The 24,788-nt window shown below is 38.5% G+C and overlaps 1 protein-coding gene across 1 annotated transcript in view; it reads left to right on the top strand.

Annotated features, from left to right (window-relative positions):
• The first annotated feature begins 1,084 nt into the window (after window positions 1-1,084).
• EGFR (epidermal growth factor receptor) overlaps window positions 1,085-24,788 on the top strand; it is a 122,595-nt gene continuing 98,891 nt past the window's right edge. Inside the window, exon 1 of the mRNA XM_072153360.1 lies at window positions 1,085-1,481. Coding sequence (XP_072009461.1) covers window positions 1,382-1,481 — 100 coding nt within the window. The 5' untranslated portion in view covers window positions 1,085-1,381. The remainder of the gene's footprint in view (window positions 1,482-24,788) is intronic.

The raw sequence follows: 24,788 nt of genomic DNA, 5'->3' as shown, positions 1-24,788 counted from the left end.
GCCACACCCCTCAAAATTTTAAAAAAGGCACTTGTTCGGTTGTGTTGGGTTATATATATTTAGGAACATTGTTCAGCATTCTGTAAGTGACTATGGTATTTTTAGGGGCTCAGTGTGGAAATGTGCTGCAAAGAACAGAAGACATCAAGCGGTGAATACAAAAGTGATAAAGCATGTCTGGGAGAAATGATACTGAAGTCCTCTGTCTGATGGATTAGATTGTATTGTGCAAGGTACTAATGCGTTGTCACTGACTAACTTACTAGTATGTTTCTAGCATCAGCATGTGTAGTGTCACTCAGGGGGTGAAGATATTATTGATTGTTATTAGTGCTGTCAGCATTTTCTGATAAGGTTTTAGATGTCATTTAAATATTTTCCTGCTGTTTCAGTGAGACAAGTGTAGAAGGGGATCTGGTATGGGATGCTTTTTTTAGAGGCGGGGCGGACATTACAATTTTTGCTTCAGGCAGCAAAAAGGCTAGAACTGGCCCTATATATCTTATAGTCCAAAACTACAATAAGCATTTATACTGGTGTCTTTTATGGGTGTTTTAGTATGGTCTTCCTCCAGAAGACATAAATGGCACAATGGTATCATCATGCTGAGACAGAAAAATTACACAATTGGTTCCCGGGAAGAAAACAGAAGACGCGGGACGCTGAAAGGTAAGTCATTTTATACATTTTATCCCGAAATACAAAAATACTTGAAATGATTTAATGAGTTTATCATTGCCATCATATTTCTATGTGAAATGGAACTGAATCCTGCTGCACTAAATAGCAAAGCAGCAAATTAAATGATACAATGAGCTCTGCTCCATGCACACATCTGCTCCTGTGCACAGATTACATAAGCCCCTGTTTTGTTCTGGATCTCTCCCCCGTGTACTGAACAGATAGTGCTGCTTTTCCTGGAAAACAGGCGGCTCAGAAGATCGCAGTGACCTGTAGTGTTCGTCCTGCCATTCCCGGCAGTGGCCATGAGGTGGCAGTGCAGACGCCCGCAGTACATGTAAGAATACAAGGGCTCCAGCCGGGAGGGAGGATTTGGGAAGGGTAGTGGAATGGGACACACCTCTGTGTGATGTCACAATCCAGGCATGCCACATTCTCCTCGTATTGTGATCAGACTGCGAGACACTGAGCCGGCTGAAACTGTCAAAAACTTTTACAACTCCGCTCTGGACTATGGTGTGTGGATACAAGCGATGAGTGAGGATTGTCTCCCCATGGATGTGGAATGAGCTGCTAAGATCAGGGACACACACCACTTCTGGATTGTAACTTTACTAACCCAAGTGTTGGCGATCAGTAGAACAGCACTTCAAGGATTTTGGAGATTCTTGTGACTTCTCAGTGACCACCTGACACCAGGATGAAGCCTCCAGGTCTGGACCTGGGACACCAAGGAATTTCTTTCCTCCTCTTCACCTTCTTACTTTTCATGGCTTGTGATGCCCAAGACGACAGAGTTGGTAAGAACCTGTATCTATCTAGTTAGAAGCCTCTGGCTTGTCATACACTTAGATGAGCACGTCCCTTTAATTACCTGCCTGCACGTGACCTCCTGTATCTTGTGGAGTCAATGAAGGGGCATTGGGTGACTTGTTCATTCTTACAGCTTAGATATGTGCGGAAATAATCTACAAGTGCATTACTTAGCCTTTAAAAGAGTGTATTCAGTTTAACACATAGGACGGTTGTAGGAAATGCTATTATTTTGAACTAAACACATGTTTGCGTAACGCATTCCATACAGAGGTGAAAAGGCACCAGAGCAATTGGGACTCAACTTTATGCAATTTTTTATTTTGGAATGTACACGGTTAGATGGTTGTGTGTTATGTCATTTATCATGAAATTTTATCACTGTATTTCTTTACTCACGTGATTGACAGGCTAGACCAGATGCCGCCACTTTAATATAATTATATAGTAGGGTGTCACAGATTCTGGAATTGTTACTCCAGGATGTTGTGCACAGACTCCGTCACCTATTTAAATCAGGTCATTTTATAGTTAGATGCCAATACAGTACAACACGTAAAATACACATAATACATATTATATATGATACCACCAGCAAAAAAAGAGACTAAAATGGTTGTTCAAGAAGTCGTTTAAAAATATATATTTTTGTAGTGTCCAAAGACTGCAACTGAATTTTTTTCACTCTCTCATCTTTTTTTAAATATCTGCCAAAAATGGGCAAAATCGACCACTTTAGCAATTTTATCTAATGTTTTGGGGCTGCTTAGATTGCATATTAAGAATAGATGATAAATATGTGTGCTCAAAGGCTTAAATACTTAATGTGATCCACCAAACAATCAGCCAATTTTGAAATTTAGGATGGTTATGATCACATCCTATAATGTAGTGTTATTAGGACATATCAAAGATTCCATTATAAAAAGAAAATTTCCTTAAAACACTTTTTCGATCTGTGACATAATTCTTTCACATCCCCACAATAGAGCCAACAACAACAGATCATGTTAATCATTCCAGTTTGCAGGTGTTAAAGTATGATCATGTGATTTATTCTTATACTGTGATCTTATACGGAAATAGACTTACATGAAAAACCCATTCCATTATCTCAGGTACCTTTATGTCCCTTTAACACTATGCATCCCGATATTGGAGATTATTGAACTATGTTCCCTATCTGGGGTCATTGCACCATATATGACCATGTAAATATGAGTGAGAGAGGAAGCAGGAGCATGTTCAAAAGTGGACATGGATTACAAATGTGCTTGTCTTCATGTCTTGAGAAAGTCAGTGAACAGGTCACCACCGTCCAGGCATGTGGTGTAGTATAATAATGACTCCTGGACAGCTGTTCTTCTTACCTGCATAAGAGATGACATGTGCACCTATTACAGTACTAAGGGAAAACAGCAGTATATTGTATCTTTTTGGATTCATTTTTATTACACCACATTTTAGGGTCTCTGTGACTAAAAAGCTTTACTAAATCAAATTTACAATAGTTTATCATAGTTTTGATGGCCTAGTTTGTGCCCAGAATAATGCCTTGTTGGGTTGATGGCCTCAGCATACAGTATCAAAGCTCAGTATTCACTTGTTACACCATGGGAAGATGACAACCTGGACGTCATTTAGGACATCCATGATCTATTACTATGTCTTTGAAAAAAAAAATCTGAAAATACATTTTGAATATGTCACAGGATGACAGACACGATGTAACAAGTATTTGTCGGAAGTCTCAGCACCATATAAAATGTCTCACTCCGCTTTATGTATATTGTACAATGCACCATTTGTAAAGACACGGGTAATACGTGACTCTTTGGATATGTCTGCATCATTTGTAAGGGAGACTGTAAAGGGTTACACTGCCTTAGTGAAGCTAAATTATAGAGGAGCAGACATCCTGCTTCTGTGAGGACATGAAGACACATTCTGGCTCTAGTTACTTTCCTACTAGAATTCCTACTAATCTCTCAGTTCTGTTGTTGGCGCAGAAAAAATTAAATTTGGGAGTAGAGAATTGGTATATGATAAGTGCAAATACAGCACCATTGTCTATATGGTGATCCTTGTCAAAAATGTGCAGTTTGCAAGACTTTTTAACGCATTACTTATGAGGTAATCTGTGACCCAGGGACCATCAGGTGCATATATGAATATACCCTAACAATAGGACTTCAGACATGTATGGTAATACTTTTCTAGGACAGTAAAATGTGAGAAATGTTAGATGAGATATGAGAAATGTTAGATGAGATATGGGGATTACTGAGCTGTAGGTTGCCTCAAGCGCAGAGCTAACAGAAAAGAGCTGCTGATCTTCAAATATTTCTGCAGATTTTCTCAGAACCAGGTATGTGAGGTAAAGTACTGATCACACAGAAGATATGAGTGGAAATTTCTGGACGTTCTGTTGCAAATCTTCAGAAATGGATGACAACAGTGAGCAAAAGACTGTAATTAGTACATGCCTTAAGAAGCAAGAGAGACGGGCTACCAAGGCCGATGTAACCATAGACACGTTTTGGATGTGATTTTTATCTGTCATGTGACTAGCCAACCTGTGAGGAGTTCTCACCATTACATAAGTCCTGTACTTTCTCCCTCCCTTTCTTTCACTCTTATTGTCTGAAACTCTGATAAATCTTGAACTTTGCCAGTAGAAGTTTGGCCATGAGCCAGCGGCTCCACTAGCCAGGCTGCGGCTCTGTATTACACATGTGTGCCTTCCTCACAGTATACCTTTCCGTGACTGTGCACTATCCCATGAGCCACTGGCACACCTTTGTCTAAGTGCTGAAGTCACGTTCCTGACATGCAAGTCTCTACCTGCTTCCCTTGTGCAATACTGTCAGGGAGGTAACTCCAGCTGCTGCTCTTCTGGCTCTAAGACAAAGCAGTGTTGAAGACACCTAGAGCAGAAAGAGCTAAACACTTTTTTGGGACTTTGCCTTAGGCATAGTGATGTGTCTGAGGGGCTTTTTAATGCTGAACAAATCACTCCCATTCAATGCATTTTAGTGAAATTACATAAGTATGTTAAAATAAATATATTTATCATATATTTTGCTTTTATTACGTTTACACATGATCATGGCATATGAAAACCTCTGTGTGCCTTTCTGCAAGCTTAATACCTTGCCATCCTGGTCCTGTGAATGTGGCATTGCCATGCGTCTTTAGAGTTCCCAGTAGCTTGACATGATATAGCGTCTAGCGTTTATCAGCCAAATTCAGTTTAAATAAAACTAAAAGCAAGCATGATAAACCAGGGACAATTACTCTTAGATCCAGGCACTGTGACAATCTTTTTATATTTGCTATACATGGCCTCCTTCCTTCTAACATGAAATTATGCCTGAAAGGCTCTGAGGGGGTGTTACCAGATCCACTATGTGCAGTTTGCCTGTGTAGTGTACAGAGTGCGCCAGATTCATGAATTTGGTGCCCCCTGTACTGCTCCGGCAGAGAGCTCCAACATTTTTTTGTGCACCTTTAACATAATTCTGTCTTGATAAATGTGCTGCAAAGTCCGACTATGCACCAGAACACAGTCCTGTGCACCAGAACACAGTCCTGTGCACCAGAACACAATCCTGTGCACCAGAACATCTCTTTCGGTGATGAAATTTGGGTATTGTGCAGCTGCCCCACAAATGTGTTGCGTTCGACAAAATGTGGGACTCTGTATTTAAAAGCCAGAACATTAGTCCTAAGTATATTAACCCTACTTGTGGAACTGCGCATCATGGCACAACCCTACTGAAGTAAAAAGTGAAGACCTACTAGAGTGACTGCCTAGTGAACATTCATTCATCAAAAGCACAATAAAATTTAAAATTTGGAAAATGATAGGGGTTCTTCAGGAATAGAAAAAGCATGGCAGTTATTTTCCAAAAGTTGTGCCATTGCTTTTCCAGAGGTCATATGTGGTATTGGACTTTAACTGGATTGCTCAAAAACAGCTAAACTTGAATGTTAAACATGACCTGGTGACAGTATAAGATGAAAAGAGATGTTTTTTCTATCCCTATCCAACCCTTTAATCTTGCAGAACATTTTGTAAAATAGATGTAGTGGTATGTGGATGCAATCAACATAAGTGTCAAAATCCATTAGCAAAGTAAAAACTAAAATAGATGCTCTAGATGTACATTCTATATGTTACATTACGGTTTATGGAACGTTAGACTTGGTGGAATCAATTTTATCATTGAATCAATAGTGAAAGGGATTTTTCTGATTTTCTCACCTGTAGAGATGAGGTTGTGATCATGAATCAAGGTTATGGCCATAGCAGATACGCTCCTACGAAGGACCTTATACTGCAGAAACAATTGGATAAAATTCACCTACTCCTTTGTGGTGGCTACCAAATATGAGATAGAATCAAGAATGATTGGAAGTTATTGCTTTGTGTATTAGTAGTGTGAAATTAATGACTGTAACCGTTTTTTCCTGCAAATCGCACATAGATGAATGTTAAATGAGAACATTTAAGTGATTGAGAGCCAAGATATAACACAGAAGTATCTTCTTCCAGCCCCTTAACCTGTGAAGTCCCATTCATTATGGCTGTTCAGTATAGGTGCCAGGTATTAGAAACCTCAACATTGTTATTGAGGATCTACACATATCCTAAGGATAGGTCATACATATCTAAATTGTAAACAATAGTTTTATGTTGCCTGATTGTCCTGGATTCTTCTGCACTCCCATCACCAGTTTATCAGGTTATTCTTGTGTAACCCTGTCTAGTAAAGTTGATGTATTGGAAACAGGAAAATGTAGGATGGATTGAAGATACTTTGACAAGGACCACAACTGTGTCAGAGCATTTCTAAAATTGTCCTATGATGTGTTTCTTGTATGCATTGGGTAGTATCCACCAAAAGAAGGACTAATAAGCCAGTAACATGGTCATAGGTTCCCAATGCTGTCCTTTGCGTTTGCACCAAAGAAGACCTACTGAAGTCTTATAGAGTCCATGATTCTGTGGGTCAGAACTCTTTAAGGACATATTCTAATCTTACCACAACAATACTCTATTGTTGAATAGTTGGTAATACTAAATTTTATTTTATTCCATTTATGAACGTTTCTACCTTATGTGTGTACATATATGAACAGTATTTATGAACAGTGACAGGTTTTTCCTGCCTTACTATCACTGGTATGAGAGGTTGTATTTATTGTTTTTTGTGTTTTTGGTGGCAGTGGATATGAAGCTTGTTCACTCATTGTGAAATGAGCAGGCATGTATGGACTGGTGATTTTCTGAACTGAACTGGAAACTATGCTTCCTTCTTCAGTTAGCGGAGTTACATAGGAATTCAGGGAAAAATCTGCTGACAACTTTGATGTATTAGTAAGGTTCATCTGCACACATACATCAAACTATCAAACAAGGCCTCAGGTATTTCAATAGTACTTGTATTAGAGGATTCTTGATCATCCCATCCATTGTATACACAGGGGCACAATTACTTACCTGTCCGAGTCGCAATCCCCAATCCGGAATGCCGGAGTTCACCTTCTTCTTCCCGGTGCATGTAAGTTCTTGTCTTGCGACACAAATTTGAATGTTAAATCCCACGCTTTTTCCAAATCCGTCGGATCGGCCGACAGCCGGCCCTCCCAATTTGTGTTGTGTGAAAGCCGGTGCGATTACACCACAAGCTGATCGCGTATGACTCAATCCCCGGCGTGATCCTCGAAAAGTCAGGAAACCTGTCAAAAAAGCAGGTGCGGAACCCCACAGTATATGATGGCTCCATAAAAGGTGGAGCATGCTATACTTTTACCTTTTAGATTTCATATGTACAATGTTGTATGTAGCCATAAATCAAGGCATACAAGGTTGTAGATAGCTCTCATACAATACCTCTACTTATAATGATACCGTATTCTGTGCATCCTGTGCATTGATGTACCAAAAATCTATCACTAGAAACATGTAAATTGTATTAAATCCTAAGGATCCATTACTATCAGTAAAAATGAAATGGCTAAGTCTGAAATCGCAGAAACACAAGGGGGTAAAGAATGTATAGATAATAACACCTTGCCTTTCCTAATGGAGATTAGGTCAAATGACCTCTGGTTACGTTAAAAGGGAGGATTATAGTGGCAGGCACTGTACTCTACATTGTATGCTGCACATCACTGCCATGTTATCTGTACAGTGGGTTTTGGGTGTTTGGTAACCTCTCAGATTGATAGAAATCATTGAAACTAACACCCTTTACTTTGTAAATCTCAGTGTACATCCTGACGGCCGATCACTGGTTGAGCAGAGCACTTCAAGTAGAGTTACAATACTTAGGCTGCGTGTGCCCTGCAGCATAGTGCATTCCTGCCTGCAACATACCATGTCAAGTGAGCGGATGACCCTTCTCCAAACTTACTATATAAAGGTACAAAGAAAACACTTCCCCATGCTGGTATCTATTAAAAAAAAAACTTTTCTAATGCTTCTATATAACACAAAATATTTCACAAATGTATTCAGTGTTCGAATGAGATTGTGTTGAAATCGTCTCCATTTTACTGATGCTGTAATGCTCTTCAGATTGTCTACCCTCCAAGTCCAGATAGTAAATCAGTAACATATACACTGTGGATATACTGTAAGGCCTTATACACACTACCATATATGGGGGCTGTGAGCTAGCCCCAATTTTGTCCCCGATAGAGGTCTTTCATGCATGGTCAGGCATGGAAAATATAGAGCAGGTCCAATTTCTGCCTGGATTGCCCATTTTGCTAACATGTGTGTGTGCATGAGGCCTAACTGATCAGTTTTTTTCTATAGACAATTCAGCTAAATGTCTTACTATAGGCCCGGTTAGGACATATTCATAGTATAGAGGGTAGTTGTCTGCTTAGGACCACCTCTAATAGCTAAATCCCACTCGGAAATATGTCACGTTATTATTTTTATATAACTCACATGTGATGCTATATTACATTGCAGATAGTACAGGGGACATAGGTGCTATATGTGCCCCGGATTCTGGGTTTTACGGAGGAAGCCACTCAGCCATTTCTAGAAAACGTATATATATATATATATATATATATATATATATATATATATATACACGACAAAGTGCTGTAGAGTCTTCTTAACATGTTCTCTTCTTGTGTTCGCACCTTTAGTTAGTTTCATGTGTTACGTCTGCACTTCTGGCAGTCTACCTCCATTTATGTCTGACATTTATTATAAGGGTGAGGGGATGTTTGAAGTAGGACAATTATATATGTCAAGTCTGTGTGATTGATGGTTTTTATGACAGTGGTAAAGTTGAGCCTATAAATGCACTTTCCCAGAAAAGGAAAAGGTGCAGCAATACATGTGCAATGTTATATTATATTGCATATGGATTAATTTAAAGACCACTGCAGAGCTGGGAGCCCCCTTATTCTATTAAGCATCTGCATGGGCATGCCAAAAAAGCCTCTATTGTTGTTGATATTTCATTGTATGATTCTAAGTAACCCAGATTAGACTTAAAAGATTAAGTCCTAGAAATCAGTTACTGCTGAAGTTACCAAATCATGCCAAGTAAAAGTAATGTTTTGCAATATGTGTTCTTATTTATCTCTCACGTGATATTGTGGTAGAGAATGAGTTATACACAGACTACTATTTCAGAGATGAAAGATGCATTCAGATATGCTATTCTGCGATGCACTGAACTAGGTGCTGACTTCTGGCTGGGCTGCCCATATAAAGGCTTTCTGGAAAAGTGATAGAATTCTTGTATTCCTTGCTACCTAATTCAGTACCACTCTCCCCAGAGGTGTGCCTTTTGGGCCTGATTTCATATATGCTTATGAGAAATTATTTCTGGCCCGGAAGTGCATTGCACCCAACACCTTGAGTATGTAGAATCTCCAGATAAATCAAATCCTTCCATATGAAAAGTATTCTGACAAATTTACTCTGATTTGGGGTGTGTGGTACGATTCAGCAGACATTATTTATTCGGTGCCTAGGTTTAGAAGTGCAATGGAAGGACTACGGATCATCCCTTGATTTGCCACATCATTGGAATTCACCTTTACCCCAGCGGTGATTGTGATAATTAAATTGGTAAGGTCTCCCTCTGTAAGGATGTTTCTATGATGGGTGGTATTCCTTCTCAAAATATATGATGTTACCCCAACTATTTTCTCTATTTAGGTTATTCCCATGTTTGTATTTGTTAAGGCTCAGGTCTATGTAAGGATGTGGGAATGTATTCATGACATGACCGCTTTTTTTGTGTTTTTTTAATTTGTTCATCCTAATAAAACAGCATCAGCATCTGACCTAATAAACTATTACCAAAATATTGTCAAGCAGCGTAACACCTTCTAGTTATTGTTTCTTTCATGACTCTGTGTGGAAGCATAATCCAGAAAATCAACTTTGAAGTGAGCTGTAAATTGGTTGTATAAAGTCAAGGAGGAGAAGAGTTCAATGCTGAAGTCAAGATGGTAAACACTGAAACCCTCCCCAGACTTCAGGAGATCTGGTTAGTGGTGTCCCTTGATGCAGGACCATCAATTACAGTGAAGGGGGTTTTCTGAAGATGAGAGAAAATCTCCACCTCCTTGACTTTATACAACCAATGTACATATAACTTCAAAGTAGATTTTCTCAAAGATTCCGCCACACTGGGTCATGAAAGAAACATGATCTGGAAGGTGTTTGCCTGCTTGACAACATACTGGTAGTGGTTTATTGGGTCAATTTCTGATGATAGGTTTCCTTCAAAAAATGGAAGGTAGTTCATGGCTACTATTGAGGTCTATTGTGGTAAGCAGCTTCCTATAAAGATAGGAGGGGTGAGGAGCACTCACTCATTCCTCCCATCTCCATCCAGACAAAATGATTCACAAACTTCACCCTGTTTTCTGCCCTTTTCTCCACATGGTAGGTGTGCATGAGGCCTTAGAATGAGACAGTTGTAAAAATGTTTTTTCCCTTGTAGAGATTGCAGCAGAGCATACGAGCCTATTGCTAACATCCCACAGGCCACGTTACACCTGTAAAATGAAGGATGCATTTGTTGAACAGTTGGCCTGATAAGGTCCTAATATACCAGCTATGACCATCCCAGCTATGATCAACTGAAAATTAAAAATGTCATCCCTTCCCTGCTTCCAAGGAAGAATATCCCTGCGGTTGTACAGAAGTACCATACAGCATCACACAGAATGGCTACATCCCTGTTGGTGGTATGTAAAGAGACGCCACGAAGGCTCAGTGCACATGGCTCTATCACGTGTACGACGCCTGTCACATTATCTGTTGCGATTGTATCAACACTTCAGCAAAGGACCTGAATAAAGCAGATGTTTCTGGCTATTGTCTCGCATATTTTACTTCACCATGTTTTGTAGCTTCCAAAAATATTATCTCTATCTTCCATCTATTGCTGGCTGCCAAAAAGATTGAAAGGGAGCCCAATTAACTATTAATTAGCGCTGCCCCTGTGTCTTTTGTATCCAAGCTGCTCTAATTATGAAGCCAATGAATTATTCACGAGACGGACCACTGTGATACTGTTTATTAACAGCACAAGCCAAGCGCTCAAAGAGCAAGTTCTGCTCTTTAGAATGATTGCTCAAGGTTGTCCATACCAAGTGAAAGAATAACTTTGTTATCTCAGACTTAAGCAACTTCACTTTGTTGTTCTGGTTGTTTGGAGGTAGTAATGTTCTTTGCGGTTCTCTGACTTTGTTTTTATAGGAAAGTGCTCATTTCAGTGCCCTGTAAACACAATGTCGGCCGACAGCCTACGCGCGGATCCAGTGGCTCTTTCCATTCACTACAGCTTCGACATGCATAAGTGAACAACAGAGTCAGGGTTGCAGCACTTTTTGTTGAATACAATGCAGACAAATATGTTATCTTAATGTAACCAATGGATTGTTCCACATGGCCACCCACAATGATAAATTATTCATCTTGTCCTTTTCTGTTTGCATATAAAGTAACCCAGTAGACGGTCTGCCATCAGGTTGTTTTATCCGGAGGTATTCAGCACATTATAAATCCAGTGGCAAAGCTTTTTATTTATTCTGCTATTAAACAGCACTGGGTTGTCTCTGAAGTTGACACAAGTTCTAGTACATACATTTGCAGCACATGTTGTCTGTAGCATACATTGAAACTAGGCAACAGACACAAGAGCTAGCAAGAACAAAACTCCATACCAAATCCTGTGAAATACTGTCAATTATGTTACATTAAACAGTCATATTTCTAGATATTTCATATATGTACTGTACCTTAAGACTAAAATTCATTTCTCTTTCATGGAAGAGGTTTTGCATACATTAAGGGTCAATGTGGACTTGAATGTGAACACCCAGAACCCCTTCCTGTACCCTTTACCTCATTACAGAGAACATACTAGAGAGTGAGAGACACACATATTCCTGCTCTAATCAGTTACCAATCATCACTGCTAGATTTCTATATTTTGTCTTTTACATTACTAATGATGCATCAGGAGAGCAGCACATGGGCAACCGCATGGGACTCTTGTTGACAGATTTCCCCATAGATTATCTCAGTTAAAGAGTGCTTATTCATTTTCTTAAAGGACATCTACCACCAGGATGAAGGATTGTAAACCAAGCACACTTACATGTTGGTGTGTGCCCCCTCTGGCAGGATCTTCTCTTCTTTTAGCTACTTATGCTCTTGTTTTTAGAAGAAAAGGCTTCAAAAATTATGCAAATTTGTTAATTGACCTTGGAGCCTCTCAAAATTTGCATACATTTTAAACCATTTTTTTGTAAAAACAAGGGTATAAAATCCTAAAAGAAGAGCATATCTTAAATCCTGTTTGTGGATTTCCTTTAAACATATCAGTTTATTTTAGAAATTCTCTTACCTTCATTTGTTTTTAGTGTCTTAATTGAAGACTTATTTCTTGTATTGTGTAGAAATATTATTAAAGGGGTATTCTCATCTGAGCATTCACATTCAGTTTGATTAATCTGCCTTATATAAACATTTCTTCAATTAGATGTTCTAAAAAAAAAATGTTCCTGTGAGAAGATAATTTCTCATAAATGTAGTCATAAGGTCCCTTAAAAAGAAGAATGACTCCTTGAGTACGGCCACCTCTGTTGGAGTGATTACACAAAGACACAAAAGGTTTATGTACATGAAATGTCTGAGAGTTACTGCAGGTCCCGCAGGCGTCCTGTGGTAATGATTGCTGAATCCAGGTGATCAGGCAGGACTCTATAGCACATGTCTGGCCATTGCTGCCAAAATGTGAGGTGGTCGTATACGAGGAAGCTATCTCGTTTCTAAGGGACTGCATGGCTACATTTATGAGAAATTATCTTCCCACAGGAACATTTTTTTAATAACATCCAAATGAAGAAATGTTTAGATATGGCAAATGAATTTGTTTAAATGTGAATGCCCTGATGAGGATACCCCTTTAACAGCATTTTTTCAATAAAACAGAGGGCTCTCAGTTTCTTTGAACCATTAAATGACAGGTTATCTGACAGTAGTTACTGACCTATAATATATAGATCTGAAAGTGAGTGGCAAGATTATTTTTCTCTCTTGTCTGTTGGGAATACACATTACCAATACCAAGTCGTAGAAGCCTGTATTCTGCTCATGTAAATGCGGCCCCTACCCTACTGCTACTTTACAAGAGACATCCGATTTTCTTGGCTTTCACAGACGTGCAAGAATATAACTTGTAAAATACAAGTTTCGGCAGCTCCTGTATTTAACGATCCCAGTTAATAATTTTCAGCGTGCCAGACTTTTGTCTTTTCCCATTGTTTTCTTTTAGAACAAAAGTGTGTTACCATGGTTACTCCTCATCACAGGATTAGATAAAGATTTGCCTTGTGATGAAGATCTAAGATGTCTTTATGTTCTTAATTAAGTATAGTATTATGCTTCATTGTCTTTATTAACTATTAACTTTCCAGGGAGAGCCATGATTCACATATTTATTTACACATAAAAATACCAATTAGACGGATTTCAAATGCCCCAATATGGTATTTTCATTGTATATTCATGGTATATTGGTCTTTACCAAAACTCAGTTCAGGTGTGTATTCCACCTTACTTCACTATATCTAATGATGGAGTCCTATGTCATGGTTAGGATAAAGTAGGAAAAATGTATTGAGGGGGTGCAGAGGGCATCAAGGATACCAAGGATCAGGAGCCTAAGAACGCAACCACACAGTTTTTCTTACTTTTCTGTTGCAGCTTATGCTGTGATGTTCTTTAAGCCAGAATTGGATTGAAAAGTAGTGAGAAATATAAAGGAAGGCTTTACTCTTTACTGCTAAACCACCCCAGCCATGTTACTGCAATATCTGAAACAGAGGATCAAGAAAAACTCAGAACGTGTTTATGGCCTTAAAGGACATCTACCACCAGGATCAAAGATTGTAAACCATACTGGTGTGTGCCCCCTCTGGCCATATCTGCTCTTCTTTAAGCTTTCCATGCCCTGTATAGAGCCTGGAGCCCCTTAGGCTCATCTGCATAAATATACAAGCTTCTTTGTGTTAAAAGCAGGCCACAGAAAGCTAAAGAAGAGCAGATCCTGTCACCAGTATGTCAGAGTGCTTGGTTTATAATCCTTCATCCTGGTGGTAGATTTCCTTTGATGGAAGGGGCAATAGGTGTCTCTTCCCAATATACGAAGACCAATACTAAAGTAATAATAAATTATAGTCTGGTATAAATTTTCAGTTAAACTGAAAAACGGTATCCACTTTTTTAACAAACGCAACACGGGTTCACTAAACTGTACATCTGTTTTACTAAAGGACTTTAAGGCCGTTCCATAACAAAGTAGAACATGTCCTAGTCTGAACCATTTTTTACAGATCACTCAAAAAAAATGCCACAAGGATGTAACTTGGTTACAGAATATATTTTTCACCGCCAGTCATGTGCATTTGGCCTTGAGCTATACTGTTCCTTTTTTGGCTACAAAAAAATAATAAATATTGCGCTGTATGATATTGGCCTAAGCTGTACTCTTTCCTAATATTATGTTGTTTTGTAGAGCAGATAGAATCTGTGCGTGATTTATATCCCTTTGGATGTGGCGTGAGTTATATGTGTTATGTATAATGTAAAGTAAAAGGCGTGTCTCTTTAATCCCATGATTGCTACCTCAGGAAGGCATTCTCCTTATGGAAGACAACAACATCACATGATCACAGACCTTCTGATTTTTAGGTTGATGCATCTATATATTATGTATGCACGATGCGTACATTGTTTTTAATAAAGCCTAAATAAAGGATGGCTATTCACATTATATTAGCTACTGATGATAAAATGAGATGATAATCATTAAGGTGCATGAAATAATACATAATACAGCAGCAGTTCTTGAGGTCTGTTGTACACTGTTATACTCTTGGCATTGTACATAGGTAATAGATACTCATAGGAATCTAATCATCTTCTTAATTCTATCCCAGCTATAAAAATAAGGTTCTCTGTGATACTTCTATGCTACATTTTGCACACTCTTAAAAATGCCTCAAAAATATCAGGCTACAAGCAACTATGGAAGGCAGTCTGCTGCACAAACACACCTGGAGTCACATTGCAAACACTACAGTAAATCGTCATCTGGTGTTGTAGAACGGTTTACTGTGACTGTATTACATTTCCTACAGTGTGTCCGTCATTTCACTTACACGCACATCTGGGCTTAGTATAGTCAGGAATAGACTGTACTCACACCAGCCTCATGCTCTGCCGTAAGTGCTCCATATTTATGTATAGAGGCAGCAGAAGGATCAGATTGTAGCAGGTCTTTTCTCTTAACAGCATGTTATAGAGCACATACCGTATATACTTTTGTGAAAAAGGAAGTGTTTTTCATTCAATAAAATATAAATGTGTAGATTGATTTATCCATTTACAAATATAACATTAATGGACAGCAGATATACTGACTCCTATAACTCACATGTCAGCCATCTTCTGTGCTTTAGTGGAGGGTATATATCATGTGTGTCTGTTGTTTTTATTTTGAGCCTTTTTTTAAGTTGCACAAAAGTCACAAATTATTCTTCAATTCCCTTCTGTTGTCTTCTCCCCTTTAGTAAACCTTTATTTACTTTCCTGGACATCTTTACTTTTGAAATATAGACTTTTATTCAATATGCTAATGAACTGGAGGAGCTTGGGTTTATGTCACCTGATTGCCACCTGGTTCCAAGGGCTATTCATGTGCTCCATATTTTACACTCACACATACACTCAGCTTTATATATTAGATGTCACCTGAGCACCTCCTGGCTGTGAGGGCTGATAGTTTATTGACCCCCCCCCCATATATTTAAATTGCAACCAGGTCCCACCACGGTATCCTTAATACTGCCAGTGACGTCACCCGGCAGTCTATCAAGCCAGCTGCGCAAGGAAAGTCTCAGAGCGTGTGCTCACGACTTATAGATTCCCGAGTGACATCGCCGGCAGCCTGAAGGATACCGGGGTAGGACCAGTCTGCAAATAAAATATAGGGGTGTGAATAAATTATCAGCCCTTGGAGCCAGGAGGTGCTCAGGTGATGTAAGCCTGCGTCCCTACAACTCATTAGCATCTAATATATAAAACTGAGTGTATCTAGGAATCTGTATCATGGTGTTTTGCTGAGCTCTGATTGGTTGCTGTTCTGCCACAAGTCATTAATATGAGCTCTGAGCTTTGTTTGGTTACTATAGGCAATGAGATAGGGGTAGATTTATCAGAAATGTCTGAGGTAAACCTGTTCCAGTTGCCCATGGAAACCAATCAGAGATCACGTATAATTTTATAAACAGCTGTGCAAAAATTAAACTTGAGCTCTAATTGGTTGCCACAGGCAACTAGAGCAGTTCTGCTCTCAGACACTTCTGATAAATCTCCCCTTAGACAAAGTGACATTCAGAGCCAGAGACCTTCACTGGAATGAGAGTGTCAGAGGCAGTCACGGGAATGAGAGTGCCAGAGACAGTCACTGGAATGAGAGTTTCAGAGACAGTCACTGAAATAGACTGCCAGAGACTGACACTCACTGAAAGAGACTGCCGGAGACAGACAGTCACTCAAAGAGACTGCCAGAGACAGACAGTAAATCAAAGAGATGGTCAGAGACAGTCAAGGACAGAGAAGGTCAGAGACAGTAAAAGATTTTATAAAAAGGGACGATCAGTGACAGAGACGGTCAGTGACAGAGACAGTCTGAGACTGTCTATAGATACATATAAAATATTATTTGTTAACCCATTCTATTTTGTTATAACTAAGAGCAGTTATTTACTATCTCGGGCAACGCCAGGAGCTACAGCTAGTATTAAATAAAAGTCAATATTTCAAAAGTAAAGATGTCCAGGAAAGTAAAAAATAATATTTACTATAGCACAGAAGATGTCAGAAGGGAATTGCAGAAGAATTAGTGACTTTTATGCAACATAAAGCATAAGGCGCAAAATAAAAACAACAGGCACACATGATATATACCCTCTAAGATAAATGAAACAAGTCCAAAACCAAGAAAAAGCAATAAAATACAGACACAAATTTCCTGAGTGTGGACTGCCCTGTATTTTTATGTACGCATATCATATAGAGTTCCAGTTCTGGTTACACTAAATATTATATACAATTCCAAACCCTAGAGCCAGTAAACTAAAATTAAATATCCTACTACATAGAGGACTCTTAGTGGAACCTATATTGCTTTATTACAAGGTTAGTTTGCCCTTTTAAGTGGGACCAGTGTTTTAATTAGTTTAATTATAAAGTAACATATCCATTGCCGCTCTGATGTTGACTTGGTAAACATAAGCCTTTACATGTATGTTTACTTAGTATCTACAGGTGATGTTTGCTAAGCTTGTAAAACAGAATGTCTTCTTCACAAATGAATGTCATTTGTGGAATGCAAACATTAGACGCAAAGGGTTAACCTTTTAACTCATTTATTGCTTATTCACAAAATATCATGTTATATTCAGAATATTTGTAAAATCTATTGTTTAATCGTTTATGGCTCATTTATTGAAATATATATATTGTTATATATTTTAACTATTTTTCACATATACATTTGTTTATTGGATGGAATAGGAACCTCTTAGGCACACAAATGTATATTTCTGGCCATGTGCCACCCATACCATACCAATTTCATACAGCACTTGCCCACATTCACTACAATGGGCAATACAGTCATCCATATGAATGGCCGTATTTCCAACCATACCGCCAGCGAGACTTAAAAAAATATAGAGCATGTCCTATTTTCTCTTATATTTTTCCGTACAGCAAACCACAAAGCAGTCTATGGGAACGGAATAAAAATATGCAACATTTGTTTGTCCACCGCATGCATCCTGTATACCCATGGTGACCAGGGAGACATGGAGCTGTGCGAGGACCATTTTTTACAGCTTTGGATCGATACAGCACCAAACATGCTTATACAGGTATAAAACAGGTTGTATTTATGGTCATACATATGTACAGTACACACATTTGTGTGCAAGGCCTTATTCTTACCAATTGGTGTAAGTCTATTATTCAGTGTTTATTCCACAATGTAAAGTAATTTTAATCAACAATGTGTTTGCATAATTATTAGTTCACCAAATAGTAAGAATACATAAACAAAATAATACATATATAAACATAATATAGATAAACAAAAGAATGTAAGTAATAAAAAACACACAATACTCACCTTACTGATCCTGTTACAATGGTTCTGATCATCCTGATGGTCAATGTATTCGAGCCTCCAGTGCTAACATCCTGGTCACTGCTTCGGCCTGGGATTGCTTCCACGTATACGTGTTCAGATATCATAGCTGAAGCCGAGGAGACAAAGTCAGGAACAGAGGATCGGTAGAAAAGTACCACCAGGGGATCTTGGGGATCAATGTTCTTCTTTTTATTTTAATATATTCTTTGTTTTTAGTCTTATTAGGCCCCTTTAAAGTTTTAGTAAATAAACTGTAAATTTTAATAACACATAAAAAACAAACATGACCTTAGTGTTCTCGCTGTTGGACCTTTTTTCTGTCTATGTTCCTCTTTTTACCGCCAATCCACTTGTAATTTTTTGGCAGTGTCTAGTCTATTCCACATGTCTCCAGTTCTTTAAATACATAGAAAATAGTATTAAATTGTATCAAGCCTAACAACAGCCTAATAAATATTATAAAAATGTCCCCATTTCATGAAATTTGCAGCAATGGATGGGATTAAAGAGGTGATTCACATCATTGCAGTTCTTTTTCTTGTTCCTTCGGCGTTGATTTTCTTCTTCAAAAAGATGTTTTCTCAGCTCCACACCAAAAATGGAAAAGCTTGGAGGCCAGTGATTATAATTTATCTTGAAGAGGCTGCACATGGTTTAAACACGGAGGGGATTTGTTCAGTACACTGTTTACAAACAGGTTGGAGCAGGACGCTGACGTGTGTTTCTGAATCAGCTGTTCCGTTAGTTCATTGTCTTTTTATAAACAGTCAATGGGCTGTAGAAATCTTACAATGAAGAAGTCATGCGTTAACCATAAAAAGCCTTTCTTATTTTCTATAAAAATATACTGGACCAGATTTACTATTAGTGAGGCAAACTGCACGTCACTAATGTGCATCTGGCGACACATTCACAAAGACTGCTTAGTGGCACACGCACCACGTGCCCTAATTGCACGAACTGTGAGCACCAGATTTTTTTTCTGGTGCACTCAGTTCAAGGAGCTTAACCACATTTCTGTCAGACTTGCGGTACAAATAACGCCCCTTTCTGTGCACAGTATTGTGTCACGGAGTGCATAGTGTAGCTACAACACAATACTAGAGCAATTCATAAATACATGTGCAATCAGCCAGAATACTGGCACAGACTGCATAGTAAATCTGGTCCACTGTGCACCTACTGCATTCTATAAGGACTTTTTGCTGTTTGTATAATAGATTGCTGGTTAAGACAATGATATTATAGTCCCTGCTAACTATACCACCTATTGTTTTCCCCGGATAGGGCCTGGGAAAGAGGGCATAACAAAGACATGAGATAACGATAAGATAACATACCTATTTTATTGAGATAAATAATGACAAAAAAGGAAAAGGTTAAAAGTTGATGAAGGGTTACAATGGCAGCGCAGACAAGATACAGTCATACCCAAATCACACATATGAGCCTAAATTGCGTGTATTGTAAACAGGACCACGCTGTGTGCTAATATGTATGTACAAATTTTAAACATCTAAGGCCTATAGTGGCACAGCAAAGTGCTCGTCCCGCAAGGGGAGCAATAAAGGTGTCACAGTTACAAGTTCGCGCTATTCAGCTGGTCCTTACCAAGTGGCACAAGTGAAGAGGCTCCGGTGTTTGGGGAAGACTGCGTACCCCGACGCTCGTTTCGGCTCAGACTGTAACCCTTCATCAACTTTTAACCTTTTCCTTTTTTGTCATTATTTATCTCAATAAAATAGGTATCTTATCTTATCATTATCTCATGTCTTTGTTATGCCCTCTTTCCCAGGCCCTATCCGGGGAAAACAATAGGTGGTATAGTTAGCAGTTAGGGGCATTGGACTTCTAACCAGATGCGACAATACATAGAGGGATATACGTTTTAACACAAGTAGGCTTCGCCTCTTAGGTGTCCCCTATCTCCTTGGTTTCTATATTTTTGTACTTATGGTCACTGCTGTAGAGTTATCAGTTCTTTTGGTGGACATCACTATCAGCGAATCTATATGTTGGTTCCAGGATTTGGTACAAATCTGCCATTTTTTAGCCACCAAAGCATGTCTGAATCTTTTCTGCTGAATCTTTCATCTGCTTGGCTACTGTTGTCACTTATCCTATAGCTTAGAGAAGGGAATGGGTGGGGGAAACTTATAAAAATTATGAAAAGTTAACCAAACAAGGAGATTATTAATCTGTGAGAGGGTTATATACAAATTTCCGGGACAATTGGAGCAACATTGAATAGATTCAGACCCAAACTGAAAAATTTGGCAATGTGAATCTTGTTCTCTTCTCTCACTAATCACTATGGTTAAGTCAGTATGTGTCAGGTACCTGTACAGCAAACAGCACAACCAAAATCAAACTTGGCAAACTCAATCTGCAATGTCCCTGCAGGCTGCAGACCTACCTAAAGAAGATAAGCCACCCGGATAAAGGCAAAGCCGCTATCAGAAACCTGCTAACAGACCCTAGGAGACTTTGCAAGTGGTTAGGGGGAACTTACTTCGTCTGGCAGCTGCTGGATGGTGGAGTGGGCAGGTAACAGAAGGTCAGAGATAGACCAGTGTTTCCACTAGGACACAGAAAGACAAACAAGAGATACTGGGAAACTAGCAGTAACCGAAAAAACAGGGTTAAAAACAGAATGGCAGCAAAAGCACAGAATCTAATTACTATTCGAGTAAACATAGAAGAGGTCAGATACACAGAATAGCACGTAATAACACAAAATAACAGGGAATAGTTATGAGGAGACTAGTAGAACCAGCAAGGAGTAATGGAATTGGGCAGATATATAAAGGAGTTCCTTGATGCCCACAGATGCTCAGTAGAACAGCAGTACACAGCAGCAGCCTAAGCTATAGTGCACAAACACAACAAATTAACCTAAGCCACACTCTGTGGATAGAGGACGACTGGCATGAATGTTACAGTATGGATGGTATTACTGTACTTATCTGCTATCTGGTCTGAACTAGCATGAGCAGGAGTTTGGCGTCAAACATATATTTGACCTTACCTTTGATATTTGGTCATACATGAACATAGTTACATTAATAGACAGGCAGTTTATGCCAGTTTAAGCATGTTCTTTAGCTATGGAAACTGTCAGAGACCCTAGTAAAGGACAGCCCACTGTATATAATCTACAGGTGTATTATTTTTCCAGTATTATTTGCTGCTTTAGCAAGTATTATACCTGGCCGTCCATTATATGCTCACGAAAGAGATGCAAAAAAGTATCCAATGCTTTTGAGATGTTTTGTGAACAATTGCTACAGTGAGTGATCTGCAGGTGATAGTCTTTCTCTCTTTCCAAGCGCATCTCAGCACTTCTTAATAAGATTCATTCATTTGATCCCTGCTTGCTATTCATTAAATGGTGCACTATTTAGTGACCCATTACTTGTGACCTAACAGATCCTTTCTACTCCATAGTCATTTCAATTCAAGAGAAGGAAACAACACATTTAAAAAAAAGTTTCTCTGGAAATGGATGACTTCTAGTGGAAATACAACAAAAATTCAATGATGAATTAGTAATAATAAATAATCAAAATAATATTAATAAGTATGCAATAATCATTTGTAGAGTATTGTTAATGTATTATATTGTGTCTATTGACCTAGCAATCAGTAAATATGTAAAATGTATTGCTACCGATTTAGCAGTAAGCAGATGATTAATAACTGACTTTCTCATTCTCTATGCAGAACTTTGACATTGGGGACAAGTTGTAGCTCAAAATCAAGTGGGTCAGGAGCATCATAATATTTCTGACACACATGCCCTGTGTTTTTTTTCTTTATTTCTCCTTATCTAAGTCAACCGTTTATGTGCTTTTCAAACTTAGAATACAGGGCATGGGACCTCTATTTTTCAACATAATAAGGACCTTAAAATTGCCAGGATAATAGAATAGTAGTAAGCATATTAACACTCACTTAAGTGGGACTGACATAGAGCGTGGCTTAAATTCAGTTTTTGAGAAAACTTAACTGAAACTTACTGTATGTGGGACTGAGGTATATCACTATTATGTCAGACAAATATCACCTGTACTGTCAAGGATACATTAATCATACAGGTAATGGAAAAATGGGGATCCAATGTGCCGCTATCATTTTCCAGAAGTCCAAGACTAGTTGAGTCCTAGGATACTTTATTGGAGACAACACCTTTCTGGGATGACAATCCCCTTCATCAGGTCATACGTCCGGATGACCTAAAGAAGGAGATTGTTCATCCCTGAAAGCATCCTAAAATTCAACTAATCCAGGATATCCTCAAACACTAATTGTGCATCTAACTGGATCCTCATTCTACCTGTGCAATATAGGTATGGGCCCCATGAGAGTCTAAGAGGTAGAGGTAGCCAGTAGCAACAGTACAAAGGATTAGGACCATCTACACCTTTTAAGTTGTTATGCACTTAGCAGGTGAAAGTTTTACCTCAATGTTAGAGCCCAACACATACATTGCCAACGGTCTTGCAGAAGTTGCCCTATGAACGCTTGTTCCTTTTTTCCATTTCAGCTGTTTCCAAATAGAGAATACATGTCATTTACAGGAAAACTATATTTAATAGATGTTTGACCACATTATAAGTCCCAGGGGCCTATAAGGTCTATAAGGAAATGGTTGTATCCTATCAAAGCTTAAATCCAGCTTCTATGACTGGACAGTAACAATGAATTCACAACAGAGATATATACCTAAATGTCACATAAATGAGAATGTATTGAAATCTGAAATCCTGAAAACCCAGCATTCGAGGAGAATCACTATACATATGGCCTCAATTAGTTAAAATCAACTTGTCAGAATTTAACAAGGAAAATTATTTGAGACACAGTTTCCATGACCTAAATACAAATATTTATTTTAATTTCCCAGGACTCATTTATTGGTTTGGACGAAGAAGTCGGAAGCAGTGGGCATGGCTGATGTCCTGCCAATAGTGTAAATGTTTATATATATATATATATATATATATATATATATATATATATATATATATATATAAGATACAAAGAGGTGAGGCAGCACTCGGGAAAAGTTATGAACTCGGGTGCAATTCCCAGGACCTGAACCAAGGTCCATCAAACCATAGAACAGCAAAAAAAGGCAGCACTCCGAGATTTGTGGAAATCAGAAAAACATACTCATTTATTCACACATGTGTCAAGGCTACGTTTCGGCTCCTTGCATCTGGAGCCTTTCTCAAGCCTGAGAAAGGCTCCAGATGCAAGGAGCCGAAACGTAGCCTTGACACATGTGTGAATAAATGAGTATGTTTTTCTGATTTCCACAAATCTCGGAGTGCTGCCTTTTTTTGCTGTTATATATATATATATATATATATATATATATATATATATATATATATATTATATTGCGTGCTCCTTTTGCTTCTTAACCGTAATGCAAAATTATTTCAAGCATTCTCCAGAGAAAAAGAGAAAGAATCTAATGGTAAACATTAGCTACATTAACTGATGTTGTGAACTCCTGGTATATAGTACTTGGCAAGTGCTTTCCGCTGTGTCTATTTCTTTGATAAATATTTACCAATAGTGCCAAGTGTTGAGCTATGTTACTTGGCACATTGAGAGACATTCACTTTAAAGTTGTTAGTCTTATTTGCAAGTACATTGCTGCTCTTTGATTGTGGGTCTATCTTTTTATTTAAAGAGCATTCTTTAAAAGATGAGCAGTTATTCTAACAGCTAAAAGGCCCAATAAAACATATTATAACTCATAAGTCTAATCCTATCATGGAATAAACAGAAGCATATGGATTGTGTGAGATTACTTTTATGTGCTTTAGAAGGCTAGGATGATATGGAACTGTACATCTTAAAACATATACAACAATAAACTATCTTTTGCATTTGGAAACATTCAGTGGAAACATTTAAAGGGGTCTTGTAGGAATCCCAGAAAATCCCCTGCAAGCTGAGGCTTGTGTACTTATCCTTCTCTGGTTCCCTTCTCTGGTTATCCTTCTCTGGTTCCCGGTAGCAGCCTCATGGTGGTCTCCCAGCCAAAAGTACTGAAGTCACAGGATATAGAACAAGTGTCTAGGCCGGAAGTGCTGAAGGCATGGGACATGGTTTGTTATCTAAAAACTATCTGAATATCTTTGACATTCTTTCGCTAAGGTTATAGTAAATGTTGTTGCCCAGGGCAGTGCCCACTATTTTATGACATGCCTCAGGAATTGCAACTTTTTCATGCCTCATGCACAATACATGATATACAACAGCCCTATTGTTTGCTGACAGAAAATCCACTTTGACCATGATGAATATCAATATTGATTTGCATGCAATGTGTACAGAAATTGAGATGGAACCTATCAGTAGATCCTGTAGCATTCCTTTGTGTAAATCAAACAATAGGGGACACATTTCTGATAAATGGGGGCTGCCCCTTGGATCTTAAGCATTCAATTAGTCACCAACTGTTTCATATAAAAAGCTGACCGACACTTTGCCACT

The sequence above is a fragment of the Engystomops pustulosus genome, chromosome 5 (assembly GCF_040894005.1).
Source record: "Engystomops pustulosus chromosome 5, aEngPut4.maternal, whole genome shotgun sequence".
NCBI classification, from domain to species: domain Eukaryota; kingdom Metazoa; phylum Chordata; class Amphibia; order Anura; family Leptodactylidae; genus Engystomops; species Engystomops pustulosus.
This window is presented reverse-complemented; position numbering and strand designations above follow the sequence as displayed.